This window comes from Anomalospiza imberbis, unplaced genomic scaffold (assembly GCF_031753505.1).
Source record: "Anomalospiza imberbis isolate Cuckoo-Finch-1a 21T00152 unplaced genomic scaffold, ASM3175350v1 scaffold_100, whole genome shotgun sequence".
NCBI lineage: Eukaryota > Metazoa > Chordata > Aves > Passeriformes > Viduidae > Anomalospiza > Anomalospiza imberbis.
The window spans coordinates 317,208-332,568 of record NW_027099389.1 but is presented as its reverse complement, the minus strand read 5'-3'; the positions used below and the strand labels follow the sequence as shown (position 1 = coordinate 332,568).

Here is a 15,361-nt window from a genome sequence, read left to right as displayed (position 1 = left end):
TTGGGGGTTAAAAATTGGGAAAATTTGGGGGTAAAAATTGGATTTTTGGGGGGTGCAAAAATTTGAATTTTTGGGGGCAGCAATTTGGAATTTTGGGGTGAAATTTTTGGATTTTTTGGGGTGAAAAGCCAGGAATTTTGTCATGAAAAATTGGAAATTTTGGGGTAAAAAATGAATTTGAGAGGAATTAGAAGACAAAAATTCCGATTTGGGGGGGAAAAAAAGGGAATTTTAGGGCAAGAAATTCACTTTTAGGGCAAAAAAATCGGGTTTTTCGAACCAAAAAATGCAATTTTTTTGGGGAAAAAATCGTGGTTTTTTGGTTAAAAAATTTGGATTTTTGGGGTAAAAATTCGGAGTTTTCTGGGCAAAAGTTCAGGTTTAGAGAAAAAATCCGAATTTTGAGGCGAAAAAAGCCAATTTCGGGTAAAAAGCGGCAGCGCCGAGGGTGAAAAATGCAAATTCTGAAGGGAAAAAATGCAAATTTTGGGGTGAAAAATGCAAATTTTGGGGTGAAAAATGCAAATTTTGGGGGGGAGAAATTCACATTTTTGTCCCCTCCGCCGTTTTGGGGGAAATCCCGAAGGTTTTGGGTAAAACCCGAAATTTACGGGCACCAAAACCGTTAAATTTGGGCTGAAATTTGCATATTTCCGTTAAAAACATTCGAGTCAGCGGAAAAAAAAAAAAGCGATTTACAGGGGAAAAAAAAAAAAATAATTTTGGGGCAGAATTTGCAGATTTTGGGTAAAAAAAAAATTTTTTGGAAGGGAGAAAAATCGAATTTTGGAAGCAAGAACGCATTCATTTTTTTAATTCGGAGAAAATGAGAAACTCGGAGGCAAAATTCAGCTTTTTAAGGGAAATTCTTTATTTTTGGGGTAAAATTCTTCGTTTTCGGGGCAAACTTCACAAATTTTAAGGCGAAAATTCACAAATGTTAAGGCAAAAAAAAAAAAAAGAAGAAAAATCACGAATTTTAAGGCAAAATTCCGCATTTTTTTCGGACCAAAAAAAAAAAAATTAAATTTTTATAATTTATTCCCTTTTTAACCCCAAAATTCCCTTTTCCCCCCCCATTTTCACCTCGTTTCCATCCCAAATTTCCACTTTTTTACAGCTTTAAAAGCTTCGTTTTCTGCCCCCAAAAATCGGATTTTTCCCACCCAAAAAAATCTTCATTTTCCCGCCCCAAAATCTTCATTTTTCACCCCCAAAATCCTCATTTCCTACCTCAAAAATCTTCCATTTTTGCCCCAAAATTGCGATTTCTAACCCCAAAAAAATCTTCATTTTCTGGCCCCAAAATTCCTCTTTTTTTCGACCCAAAAATCGCCATTTTCCACCCCCCAAAAAAAAAAAATCTTCATTTTTTACTTCCAAAAATCCGGATTTTTCAGCCTAAAAATCCTCAATTTTCCACCCAAAAATCTTCGTTTCGGGGTCCCAAAATCGCGATTTTTTCGCTCAAAAATCCTCATTTTTCTGCCGAAAAATCCCAATTTTTCCACCCCCGAAATGCAGCTTTTTCACCCCAAAATCGACCTCCAAAAATCCTCATTTTCACCTTAAAATCCACCCAAAAATCCCGATTTTTCCGCCCAAAAATCTTCATTTTTCTGCCCAAAAATCTTCATTTTCGGGCTCCCAAAATCAACATTTTCCACCCCCAAATCTTCGCTTTTTGAACCCAAAATTTCGCATTCTTCCACCTAAAAATCGCCAAGTTTAAAATCCAAAAATCGCGATTTTTCCACTTAAAAATCCTCATTTTCCAGCTCCAAAAATCCAGATTTTTAACTCAAAAAAACCCCAATTTTCACCCCAAAAATCTGCATTTTTCACCCCCCAAAAAATCGCAATTTTGGGTCAGAAAATCTTTATTTTTAGGTCCAAAAAAATCCCAATTTTGGGTCAAAAAAAATCCGATTTCGGTCCGATAATTTTCATTTCTAGGTCAAAAAAAAAATCCAATTTTGGTCGAAAACTTCCGAATTTTTGCTCAAAAAAATTCCAAATTTTGGGTCCGAAATTTTTCAAATTTTGGCCAAAACAATCCAATTTCGGGTCAAAAAAAAAATCACCATTTTTAGGTCCCAAAAATCCCAATTTTGGGTCGAAAACCTCCGAATTTTTGCTCAAAAAAATTCCAAATTTTGGGTCCAAAAACCCTCGAATTTTAGCCGGAAAAATCCCAATTTTGGGTCGAAAAAACTCCGAATTTTTGCTCAAAAAATTCCAAATTTTGGGTCCGAAATTTTTCAAATTTTCGCCAAAACAATCCAATTTTGGGTCAAAAAAAAATCACCATTTTTAGGTCCCAAAAATCCCAATTTTGGCTCGATAAACTTCTAATTTTTGCTCAAAAAAATTCCAAATTTTGGGTCCAAAACCCCTCGAATTTTAGCCCGGAAAAATCCCAATTTTGGGTCGAAAAACTCCGAATTTTTGCTCAAAAAAATTCCAAATTTTGGGTGCGAAAATCTTCATTTTTAGATCAAAAAAAAATCTTAATTTTGGGTCAAAAACCTCAAATTTTAGACCAAAAATCCAAATTCGCCGTTTCTTCTCCCCCAAATCTCATTTTCCCACGCCCCCCCCAACCCAAATTTGCATTTTTGGCCCCTCCCACATTTTTTTAACCCCAAATCCGCCGAATTCGCCCCAAAATTCGCTCCAGGGGCTCCCCCTGGTGGGAAAAGCCAAAAAAACGCCTCAAAAACCCCCAAAATTGGGGATTTTAAAAGGGGGTGGGGGCCACCTGGAGGCCACGCCCACACGAGCCACACCCAACCACGTGGCCACGCCCATTTTCCCCTCCCCCACCCCCCAATTCCCCCCAAATTTGATTTTTTTTAAAATTATTATTTTTAACGGAATTTTGGGAGGTTTTTGGGCTTTTCCGGATGTTTCCCCCCACCCTGGGCCACACCCACTTTAGCCCCGCCTCTTTTCCCTCAAAAACCACGCCCCTTTCCCCAAATTCCCCGCCCCCAAATCCAAAATTCCCCAAAAATTCCAATATTTAGCCCATTTTTTTTTCCATTTTTAACCCATTTTCCCACCTTTTTCAATCTCTGCCACACCCACTTTAACCCCGCCCCCTCCCCCTGAAACCACGCCCCACCCACCACCCCAAAATCCGCCATTTTCCCCACAAAAACCCCGAATTCCCCCCAATTTTCCTCAGTTTCCCCCCGTTCATTCACTGGCCAGCCCCTTCCCCTTTTAACCCCGCCCAATTCTCCCCAAATAACCCAAATTCCCTCATTTTTCCTCAGTTTCCCCCCCGTTCATTCACCGGCCACGTACCCTTCCCCCTTTAACCCCCCCCCCAATTTTCCCCAAATAACCCAAATTCCCCCATTTTTCCTCAGTTCCCCCCGTTCATTCACCGGCCACGCCCCCTTCCCCCCTTTAAACCCCCCCCCAATTTTCCCTCCAAATAACCCAAATTCCCCCAATTTTCCTCAGTTTCCCCCCATTTTTTTCACCGGCCACGCCCCCTTCCCCCTTAAAAACCCGCCATTTCCCCCCCCCCCCAAAAAAAACCCCAAATTCCCCCCAATTTTCCTCAGTTTCCCCCCCGTTTTTTTCCCCTCACCGGCCACGCCCCTCAGCCCCAGCCCGGCGGGCCCGGTGACCACGCCCACCGGTACCACCCCCGGTAGGTGAGGGCCCAGGCGGCCCAGCCCAGGGCGGCGCCGGCGGCGTTGCGGGCCCAGGTGTGGCGGTAGGTGAGCGTCACCACCAGCAGGAGGTGCCAGGTGAGCAGCAGCGCCACGGCCAGCAGGTACAGGACGGACAGGGCCGCGGGCGGGGCCTCAAGATGGCCGCCGGAGCCGCCAGCATGGCTGCCGGCAAGATGGCCGCCTTCGAAACGCGGAGAGGCGCCGAGAAAATGGCGGCCGGTGGGGTCAAAATGGCCGCCGGAGGGGTCAAAATGGCGGCCGGCGGGGTCAAAATGGCCGCCGGAATCGTAATGGACGCCAGGATCAAAATGGCCGCCGGAATCAAAGTGGCCGCCGTCAAAATGGCCGGCGCGCCTTCCCTCAAAATGGCCGCCAGAAGGAAAATGGCCGCCCTCAAAATGGCCGCCGCGTCGTGCTGCAAAATGGCCGCCAGAGGGAAAATGGCCGCCCTCAAAGTGGCCGCCGCTCCTCCCTTCAAAATGGCCGCCGCCGCTGCCTTCAAAATGGCCGCCGGCATCAAAATGGCTGCCCCCCGCCCCAAAATGGCCGCCCAAGATGGACGCCGGCCCCGCCCCAGGGGGTAATTAGGAGGCCCCGCCCACTCTGACCCGTAATTTGCATGCGTGGGCTCCGCCCACTTCGAAGCCGATTGGCCGCGGAGGGCCGCCCGGCCGCCATGTTGGGCGTGGCCACGCCCACACCGCTGCTGGCGGCCATCTTGGCTCCTTCCTCCATCTTGTACCGGGCCGCCATCTTGGACTCTTCACGCGCGTCGTACCCGGCGGCCATCTTGGATCCGGCCGCCATCTTGGATTCTTCCGCATCTTGTATCCGGCCGCCATCTGGGACTCGGCGGCCATCTTGGATTCATCCGCCACCTTCCCCCCGGCGGCCATCTTGTACCACGGCGCCATCCTGTACCACGGCGCCATCTTGGACTCGGCGGCCATCTTGGATTCATCCGCCACCTTCCCCCCGGCGGCCATCTTGTACCACGGCGCCATCCTGTACCACGGCGCCATCTTGGGACTCGGCGGCCATCTTGGATTCATCCGCCACCTTCCCCCCGGCGGCCATCTTGTACCACGGCGCCATCCTGTACCACGGGCGCCATCTTGGACTCGGCGGCCATCTTCCCCCGGGCGGCCGTCCTGCCCGCGGCGGCCATCTTGCCGGCGCCGTACAAGCTCCGCCCCAGCGCCGCCGCCTCCTCGGCCAGCCCCAAGCCGCAGTGCACCAGGGCGAAGGCCTGGGGGGCGGGGCCAAAGCCCTCCCAGCGGTGCCCCGCCCCCCGGCAGGCCGCGGGGTCTCCCAGGGGCAGCAGCAGGGTCCCCAGGGGCGTGGGGGAGGTGCAGGAGCCGGTGGGCCGCCTCCAGGGCGTGGCCGAGGGCGTGGCCGGCCCGCGACAGCGCCAGGCCGACGGCCAATCGGGCGAGGGCGCGCAGGGCGGAGCCCCAGGGGGGGGCGGAGCCAAGGGGGTGGGGAGGCCACCAGGAGGGAGCCAATCAGGAGCCAGGTCCAGGCGGCGGCCGAGGAGGTCAGGCGGCTGCGGGAAGGGAGCGGTCCCGGGTCATTAATTAGCTATTAATCGCTAATTAGGTGTTCTTAATCGTCGATGAATCATCGATCAATTACCCATTAGCGATTAATAACTATCTATTATTCATTATCTCTGGGTTATTAATTGTCTATTAACAATTAATAGCCAATTATTAATAACTTATTAATTACTTAATGCTCACTATTTTTATTAATTATTAATAACTAATTGCTCCCTAATTAACGATTAATAATTTTTAATCAATTACCAGCTCCTCACTCGTTAATTCGCGATTTAATAGCCAATTATTAATAATTTATTGCTCACTAATTACCCATTATTAATTTTTAATCAATTACCAGCTCCTCACTCGTTAACTCGCTATTTAATAGCCAATTATTAATAACTTATTCCTCACTAATTAACTATTATTAATTTTTAATCGATTACCAGCTCCTCACTCATTAATTCGTGATTTAATAGCCAATTATTAATAACTTATTGCTCACTAATTGACGATTAATAATTTTTAATCGATTACCAGCTCCTCCCTCGTTAATTCGCGATTTAATAGCCAATTATTAATAACTTATTCCTCACTAATTACCCATTAATAATTTTTAATCGATTACCAGCTCCTCACTCATTAATTCGTGATTTAATAGCCAATTATTAATAACTTATTGCTCACTAATTAACGATTAATAATTTTTAATCGATTACCAGCTGCTCACCTCGTTAATTCGCGATTTAATAGCCAATTATTAATAACTTATTCCTCACTAATTAACGATTAATAATTTTTAATCGATTACCAGCTCCTCACTCGTTAATTCGCGATTTAATAGCCAATTATTAATAACTTATTGCTCACTAATTAACGATTAATAATTTTTAATTGATTACCAGCTCCTCACTCGTTAACTCACGACTTAATAATTGGTTATTGATCGCTTATTGATCGATTATTGGTTAATTGCTTAATAATTGGCTAATAATTGGCTGTGAATTAATTAATAATCATTTTTAATCGATTATTGGTAATTAGCCGATTTAATCATTGGTCATTGATTGGTCTTTGGTTAATTGGTGATTGATTATTACATTAGGGATTGGTTATTAATTAATAATCATTTTTTATTGATTACTGGCTCATTACTGGTTAATTGGCGATTGAATAATTGGTTATTGATCAGTCAGTGATTGATTATCGGTTAATTGGTGACTAATTAATCAGTCATTAATTGGTCATTAATTAATTAATAATGTTAAATCAATTACCGGCTCGTTACTGTTTAATTGGTTATTGATCAGTCAGTGATTGATTATCGGTTAATTGGTGATTAATCAGTCATTAATTGATCATTAATTAATTAATAATGTTAAATCAATTACCGGCTCGTTATTGGTTAATTGGTCATTGATCAGTGGTTTATTGATTATCGGTTAATTGGTGACTAATTAATCAGTCATTAATTGATCATTAATTAATAATTTTTTAATATCAATTATCAGCTCGTTATTGGTTAACCCCAAATCCCTGCCCCATAGATCCCAAATCCCTGCCCCATAGATCCCATCCTGCCCCATAGATCAGGGTCTGCCCCATAGATCCCATCCTGCCCCATAGATCCCAAATCCCTGCCCCATAGATCCCAAATCCCTGCCCCATAGATCCCAAATCCCGCCCCATAGATCCCATCCCTGCCCCATAGATCCCATCCCTGCCCCATAGATCCTAAATCCCTGCCCCATAGATCCCAAATCCCTGCCCCATAGATCCCATCCCTGCCCCATAGATCCCAAATCCTGCCCCATAGATCCCAAATTCCTGCCCCATAGATCCCATCCTGCCCCATAGATCCCATCCTGCCCCATAGATCCCATCCCTGCCCCATAGATCCCAAATCCTGCCCCATAGATCCCAAATCCCTGCCCCATAGATCCCATCCCTGCCCCATAGATCCCAAATCCCTGCCCCATAGATCCCAAATCCTGCCCCATAGATCCCAAATCCCTGCCCCACAGATCCCAAATCCCTGCCCCATAGATCCCATCCCTGCCCCATAGATCCCAAATCCCGCCCCATAGATCCCATCCCTGCCCCATAGATCCCAAATCCTGCCCCATAGATCCCAAATCCCTGCCCCATAGATCCCATCCCTGCCCCATAGATCCCAAATCCCGCCCCATAGATCCCATCCCTGCCCCATAGATCCCAAATCCCTGCCCCATAGATCCCAAATCCCTGCCCCATAGATCCCAAATTCCTGCCCCATAGATCCCATCCTGCCCCATAGATCCCAAATCCCTGCCCCATAGATCCCATCCTGCCCCATAGATCCCAAATCCCTGCCCCATAGATCCCAAATTCCTGCCCCATAGATCCCAAATCCCTGCCCCATAGATCCCATCCTGCCCCACAGATCCCATCCCTGCCCCACAGATCCCATCCTGCCCCATAGATCCCAAATCCCTGCCCCATAGATCCCATCCCCAGCCCCATAGATCCCAAATCCCTGCCCCATAGATCCCAAATCCCTGCCCCATAGATCCCATCCTGCCCCATAGATCCCAAATCCCTGCCCCATAGATCCCAAATTCCTGCCCCATAGATCCCAAATCCCTGCCCCATAGATCCCATCCTGCCCCACAGATCCCATCCCTGCCCCACAGATCCCATCCCTGCCCCATAGATCCCATCCCTGCCCCATAGATCCCAAATCCCTGCCCCATAGATCCCATCCCTGCCCCATAGATCCCAATTTCCTGCCCCATAGATCCCAAATTCCTGCCCCATAGATCCCATCCTGCCCCATAGATCCCAAATCCCTGCCCCATAGATCCCACCCTGCCCCATAGATCCCACCCTGCCCCATAGATCCCATCCTGCTCCATAGATTCCATCCCTGCCCCACAAATCCCATCCTGCCCCATAGATCCCATCCCTGCCCCATAGATCCCATCCTGCCCCATAGATCCCATCCCTGCCCCATAGATCCCAATTTCCTGCCCCATAGATCCCAAATCCCTGCCCCATAGATCCCACCCTGCCCCATAGATCCGGGTCTGCCCCACAGATCCCATCCCTGCCCCATAGATCCCATCCCTGCCCCATAGATCCCATCCTGCCCCATAGATCCGGGTCTGCCCCACAGATCCCATCCCTGCCCCATAGATCCCATCCTGCCCCATAGATCCCAAATCCCTGCCCCATAGATCCCATCCCCAGCCCCATAGATCCCAATTTCCTGCCCCATAGATCCCAAATCCCTGCCCCATAGATCCCACCCTGCCCCATAGATCCCATCCTGCCCCATAGATCCCAAATCCCTGCCCCATAGATCCCAAATCCCTGCCCCATAGATCCCATCCCTGCCCCATAGATCCCAAATCCCTGCCCCATAGATCCCATCCCTGCCCCATAGATCCCATCCCCAGCCCCATAGATCCCATCCCTGCCCCCTAGGTCCCATCCCTGCCCCACAGATCCCATCCCCAGCCCCATAGAATGACCCCTAGCCCCACATCCCGCCCCATAGATCCCACAAATCCCGCCCCACAGATCCCAATCCCGCCCCATAACCCACCCCAAACCCCAAACCCCAAACCCCAAACCCCGCCCCACAGATCCCATCCCCTGCCCCATAGATTGACCCCTAACCCCAAATCCCGTCCCATAGATTGACCCCAAACCTCGCCCCACAGATACCATCACCAGCCCCATAGATCCCCCCAAAGCCCAAATCCTGCCCCATAGATCCCACAAGTCCCGCCCCATAGATCCCGTCCCCAGCCCCACAGATCCCATCCCTGCCCCATAGATCTCCCCAAACCCCAAACCCCACCCCACAGATCCCATCCCCAGCCCCACAGATCCCCCCAAACCCCACCCCCAGCCCCACAGATCCCACTCCCAGCCCCACAGATCCCCCCCAAACCCCACCCCCAGCCCCACAGATCCCATCCCCAGCCCCACAGATCCCACCCCCAGCCCCACAGATCCCATCCCCGCCCCACAGATCCCACCCCCAGCCCCACAGATCCCCCCCAAACCCCACCCCCAGCCCCACAGATCCCCCCCGAGCCCCACTCACGCCTCCAGCCGGTTGTGGGGCGAGGCCAGCACGCTGTGGGGGTCGCCCCTGCCCCTCAGCAGCGGCCCCAGCCCCACAGATCGACCCCAAATCCCATCCCCGCCCCACAGATCCCATCCCCAGCCCCACAGATCCAATCCCTGCCCCACAGATCCCCCCAAACCCCACCCCCAGCCCCACAGATCCCCCCCAAACCCCACCCCCAGCCCCACAGATCCCCCCCAAACCCCACCCCCAGCCCCACAGATCCCCCCCAAACCCCACCCCCAGCCCCACAGATCCCCCCCAAAGCCCACCCCCAGCCCCACAGATCCCACCCCCAGCCCCACAGATCCCCCCAAACCCCACCCCCCGCCCCACAGATCCCCCCCGAGCCCCACTCACGCCTCCAGCCGGTTGTGGGGCGAGGCCAGCACGCTGTGGGGGTCCCCCCTGCCCCTCAGCAGCGGCCCCAGCCCCACAGATCGACCCCAAATCCCAAACCCCGCCCCACAGATCCCATCCCAGCCCCACAGTTTGACCCCAAACCCCAAACCCCGCCCCACAGATCCCACCCCCAGCCCCACAGATCCCCCCCAAACCCCACCCCCAGCCCCACAGATCTCCCCCAAACCCCACCCCCAGCCCCACAGATCCCCCCCAAAGCCCACCCCCAGCCCCACAGATCCCACCCCCAGCCCCACAGATCCCCCCAAACCCCACCCCCAGCCCCACAGATCCCCCCAAACCCCACCCCCCGCCCCCCAGATCCCCCCCGAGCCCCACTCACGCCTCCAGCCGGTTGTGGGGCGAGGCCAGCACGCTGTGGGGGTCGCCCCTGCCCCTCAGCAGCGGCCCCAGCCCCACGAGCGCCCCCAGGAGCAGCGCGTGGGCCCGCGGGAAGCCCGGCCACCCCAGAATCGCCGCCGCCCCACGGCAGAGCCCGGTCAGGGCGAGCCCAAAGCAGCGCTGCCCCATAGCGAGGCCCCGGCCCAGGGATTCTCCGGGCCCCATGGATTTTTTGGGTGGGGGTTTTTTTTTTGGGGGGGTTTTTGGGGTTTTTTTGGGTCTCTTCCCCTCCCCCCCCCCCACGGAGGGAGCGGAGCGGACGCGGCGCAAGGGCAAAGGGGGGGGAGGGGCGGGGGGGGAGGGGATGGATGGGGACAGGTGGGGGGGGGAGGGGAGGGTGGGGGGAGGGGTGTGGGGGGCGGGGATTGGGGTTCGGGGGATCTGTGGGGAGGGATGGGATCTATGGGGCAGGGATGGGATCTATGGGGCAGGATGGGATCTATGGGGCAGGGATTTGGGATCTATGGGGCGGAATTTGGGATCTATGGGGCAGGGATTTGGGATCTATGGGGCAGGGATGGGATCTATGGGGCAGGATTTGGGATCTATGGGGCAGGGTGGGATCTATGGGGCAGGATTTGGGATCTATGGGGCAGGATTTGGGATCTATGGGGCAGGGTGGGATCTATGGGGCAGGATTTGGGATCTATGGGGCAGGGATGGGATCTATGGGGCAGGGATGGGATCTATGGGGCAGGGATGGGTTCTACGGGGCAGGGATTTGGGATCTATGGGGCAGGGATGGGATCTGTGGGGCAGGGATGGGATCTATGGGGCAGGGATGGGATCTATGGGGCAGGATGGGATCTGTGGGGCAGGGATGGGATCTATGGGGCAGGGATTTGGGATCTGTGGGGCAGGATGGGATCTATGGGGCAGGATGGGATCTATGGGGCAGGATTTGGGATCTATGGGGCAGGATGGGATCTATGGGGCAGGATGGGATCTATGGGGCGGAATTTGGGATCTATGGGGCAGGGATGGGATCTATGGGGCAGGGATTTGGGATCTATGGGGCAGGATTTGGGATCTATGGGGCGGAATTTGGGATCTGTGGGGCGGGGATGGGATCTATGGGGCAGGGATTGGGATCTATGGGGCAGAATGGGAACTATGGGGCAGGGATTGGGATCTATGGGGATGGGATCTATGGGGCAGGGATTTGGGATTTGTGGGGCAGGGATTTGGGATCTATGGGGCTGGGATGGGATCTATGGGGCAGACCCTGATCTATGGGGCGGGAATGGGATCTATGGGGCGGGGACTGGGGTTCGGGGGATCTGTGGGGCGGGGATGGGATCTATGGGGCAGGGATCGATCTATGGGGCAGACCCTGATCTATGGGGCAGACCCTGATCTATGGGTCAGGGATCGATCTATGGGGCCGGGATCGATCTATGGGGCAGACCCTGATCTATGGGGCAGGGATGGGATCTATGGGTCAGGGATCGATCTATGGGGCTGGGATGGGATCTATGGGGCGGAATTTGGGATCTATGGGGCAGACCCGGATCTATGGGGCAGACCCGGATCTATGGGGCAGACCCGGATCTATGGGGCAGACCCTGATCTATGGGGCAGGGATCGATCTATGGGGCAGGGATGGGATCTATGGGGCAGGGATGGGATCTGTGGGGCAGGATGGGATCTATGGGGCAGACCCGGATCTATGGGGCAGGGATGGGATCTATGGGGCGGAATTTGGGATCTATGGGGCAGGGATCGATCTATGGGGCAGACCCGGATCTATGGGGCAGACCCTGATCTATTGGTCAGGGATCGATCTATGGGTCAGGGATGGGATCTATGGGGCGGGGATGGGATCAATGGGGCAGGGATGGGATCTATGGGGCAGGGATCGATCTATGGGGCAGACCCGGATCTATGGGGCAGGGATCGATCTATGGGGCAGACCCGGATCTATGGGGCAGGGATCGATCTATGGGGCAGACCCGGATCTATGGGGCAGGGATCGATCTATGGGGCAGGGATCGATCTATGGGGCGGAATTTGGGATCTATGGGGCCGGGATGGGATCTATGGGGCAGACCCGGATCTATGGGGCAGGGATCGATCTATGGGGCAGACCCTGATCTATGGGGCAGGGATTTGGGATCTATGGGGCCGGGATGGGATCTATGGGGCAGACCCTGATCTATGGGGCAGGGATCGATCTATGGGGCAGACCCTGATCTATGGGTCAGGGATCGATCTATGGGGCCAGGATCGATCTATGGGGCAGACCCGGATCTATGGGGCAGACCCTGATCTATGGGGCCAGGATCGATCTATGGGGCAGACCCGGATCTATGGGGCAGACCCTGATCTATGGGTCAGGGATCGATCTATGGGGCCAGGATCGATCTATGGGGCAGACCCGGATCTATGGGGCAGGGATCGATCTATGGGGCCGGGATGGGATCTATGGGGCGGGTATTTGGGATCTATGGGGCAGACCCTGATCTATGGGGCCGATGTTGGGGTCTATGGGGCCGGGACCAAATTTTGGGGCTCCGCCCCCAGCTCCACCTCGCCCACTTTAGCCCCGCCCCCTCCCCACCAAGCCACGCCCCTCCCCCCTCCCCCCAGCCCCCAAATTTTAGCCCCGCCCCACCCAGGAAAAAGGGGCGGGGCCACAACTCCAAGCTTTATTCCATGCCACGCCCCTCGCCCGCGCCCCCTCCCCGCCGAGGCCCCGCCCCCTCCCCCCGATGCCCCTCCCCCTCGCTGACGTCATCGTCGCCGCTGTCGCGATAGTCCCAGAGCCGGACGGTGCCGTCCCACTGCGGGGGGCGGGGCCAAGTCAGGCCACGCCCACCGGCGTCAACCACGCCCCTTTGCCCTTAACCCCTCCCACACAAACCCCGCCCACTCCCTCTGCGTAACCCCGCCCCTTTAACCCCGCCCGTTTCTGTTTGACCCCGCCCCTTTTGCGTTAAACCCCTCCCATTTCCCCTTTAACCCCTCCCCTTCCTGCTTTAAACCCCGCCCCTTCCCATTTTAACCCCGCCCCTTTCCTATTTAAGCCCGCCCATTTCCCCATTTAACCCCGCCCCTTTCCCTTTTAACCCCGCCCATTTTCCCATTTTAACCCCACCCATTTTCCCATTTTAACCCCGCCCACTTCCTCATTTAAGCCCCTCCCCTTTCCATCAAGCCCCGCCCAATCCCCCTTTAAACCCCGCCCACCCCCATTTAAACCCCGCCCCTTTTCCCCCTTTAAACCCCGCCCCCTCCCCCCCCACCGGAGCCCCGCCCCCTCCGGGAAGCCCCGCCCACCGAGGCGCTGGCGAGCCACGCCCCCTCGGGGCTCCAGCTGACGTCACGCACGCAGGCGCCGTGATTGGCCAGGCGGCGCAGGGCCCGCCCCGTCATGACGTCATAGACTGCGGGGAGAGGGGGCGGGGCCAGTGCAAACCAGTAAAAACCAGTATAAACCAGTACGGACCAGTAAAAACCAGTATGGCCCAAATTCCTCCTCCCAGTATAAACCAGTTCTGTCCCAGTTTGAACCGAAATCCCCTCCCAGTCCCTCCCAGTTTGATCCCAGTCCCTCCCAGTCCATCCCAGTATAAACCAGTTTGATCCCAGTCCCCCCAAATCCCCTCCCAGTCCCTCCCAGTATAAACCAGTGACCCCAAATCCCCTCCCAGTCGCTCCCAGTCCCTCCCAGTTTGATCCCAGCCCCTCCCAGTCCCCCCCAGTCCCCCCAGATCCCCTCCCAGTATAAACCAGTGACCCCAAATCCCCTCCCAGTCCCCCCAGATCCCCCCCCAGTCCCCCCAGATCCCCTCCCAGTATAAACCAGTTTGATCCCAGCCCCTCCCAGTCCCCCCCAGTCCCCCCAGATCCCCTCCCAGTATAAACCAGTTTACCCAGATCCCCTCCCAGCCCCTCCCAGTCCATCCCAGTATAAACCAGTTTGATCCCAGTCCCCCCAAGTCCCCTCCCAGTCCCCCCCAGTCCCCCCAGATCCCCTCCCAGTATAAACCAGTGACCCCAAATCCCCTCCCAGTCCCTCCCAGTATAAACCAGTGACCCCAAATCCCCTCCCAGTCGCTCCCAGTATAAACCAGTGACCCCAAATCCCCTCCCAGTCCCTCCCAGTATAAACCAGTGACCCCAAATCCCCTCCCAGTCGCTCCCAGTATAAACCAGTGACCCCAAATCCCCTCCCAGTCCCTCCCAGTATAAACCAGTGACCCCAAATCCCCTCCCAGTCCCTCCCAGTATAAACCAGTGACCCCAAATCCCCTCCCAGTCGCTCCCAGTCCCCCCCAGTCCCCCCAGATGCCCTCCCAGTATAAACCAGTGACCCCAAATCCCCTCCCAGTCCCTCCCAGTTTGATCCCAGTCCCCCCCAGTCCCCCCAGATCCCCTCCCAGTATAAACCAGTTTGATCCCAGTCCCTCCCAGTCCCTCCCAGTCCCCCCAGATCCCCTCCCAGTCCCTCCCAGTATAAACCAGTTTGATCCCAGTCCCTCCCAGTCCCTCCCAGTCCCCCCAAATCCCCTCCCAGTTTATCCCAGTTTGATCCCAGCCCCTCCCAGTCCCCCCCAGTCCCCCCAAATCCCCTCCCAGCCCCTCCCAGTCCCCCCCAGTCCCCCCAGAGGCCCTCCCAGTATAAACCAGTTTACCCAGTACGGCGCCGTCGGCGCTGCCGGCCGCCAGCGCGGGGGCGCCCCCTGGCGGCGCCAGGCGGCAGCGCAGCAGCGTGTGCAGCACCACGTGACCGCGGTACGTCATCAGCGACGCGTCACCCGGCAGGGGCGTGGCCCGGCGGGCTGCGGGGGAGGGGCCGGGTTAGGCCACGCCCACCGTGAGGGGGGGGGAGTAGGGGAAAGAAAGGGGAAAAAATGGGGGGAAAAATGGGAAATTCGGTCAAAAATTGGGGGAAAAAATGGGGGGAAAAAGGGGGAATTCGGTCAAAAATTGGGGGAAATTCGGTCAAAAATTGGGGGAAAATTCAGTCAAAAATTGGGGGAAAAATGGGGGGAAAAAGGGGGAATTCGGTCAAAAAATGGGGGAAATTCAGTCAAAAATTGGGGGAAAATTGGGGGGAATTCGGTCAAAAATTGGGGGGAAAAAAGGGGGAATTCAGTCAAAAATTGGGGGAAAATTCAGTCAAAAATTGGGGAAAAAATGGGGGAAAAAAGGGGGAAATTCGGTCAAAAATTGGGGGAAATTCACTCAAAAATTGGGGG

The 15,361-nt window shown here is 54.0% G+C and overlaps 1 protein-coding gene across 1 annotated transcript in view; it reads right to left on the bottom strand.

Moving 5' to 3' along the window:
• Window positions 1–4,718: 4,718 nt before the first annotated feature.
• DCAF11 (DDB1 and CUL4 associated factor 11) overlaps window positions 4,719–15,361 on the bottom strand; it is a gene marked incomplete at its 3' end in the record, with an annotated part of 35,461 nt that continues 24,818 nt past the window's right edge. Inside the window, exons 12-15 of the mRNA XM_068177722.1 lie at window positions 14,795–14,941; window positions 13,437–13,543; window positions 4,871–5,238; window positions 4,719–4,740 (exon numbers count right to left, since the gene is read on the bottom strand). Coding sequence (XP_068033823.1) covers window positions 4,719–4,740; window positions 4,871–5,238; window positions 13,437–13,543; window positions 14,795–14,941 — 644 coding nt within the window. The remainder of the gene's footprint in view (window positions 4,741–4,870; window positions 5,239–13,436; window positions 13,544–14,794; window positions 14,942–15,361) is intronic.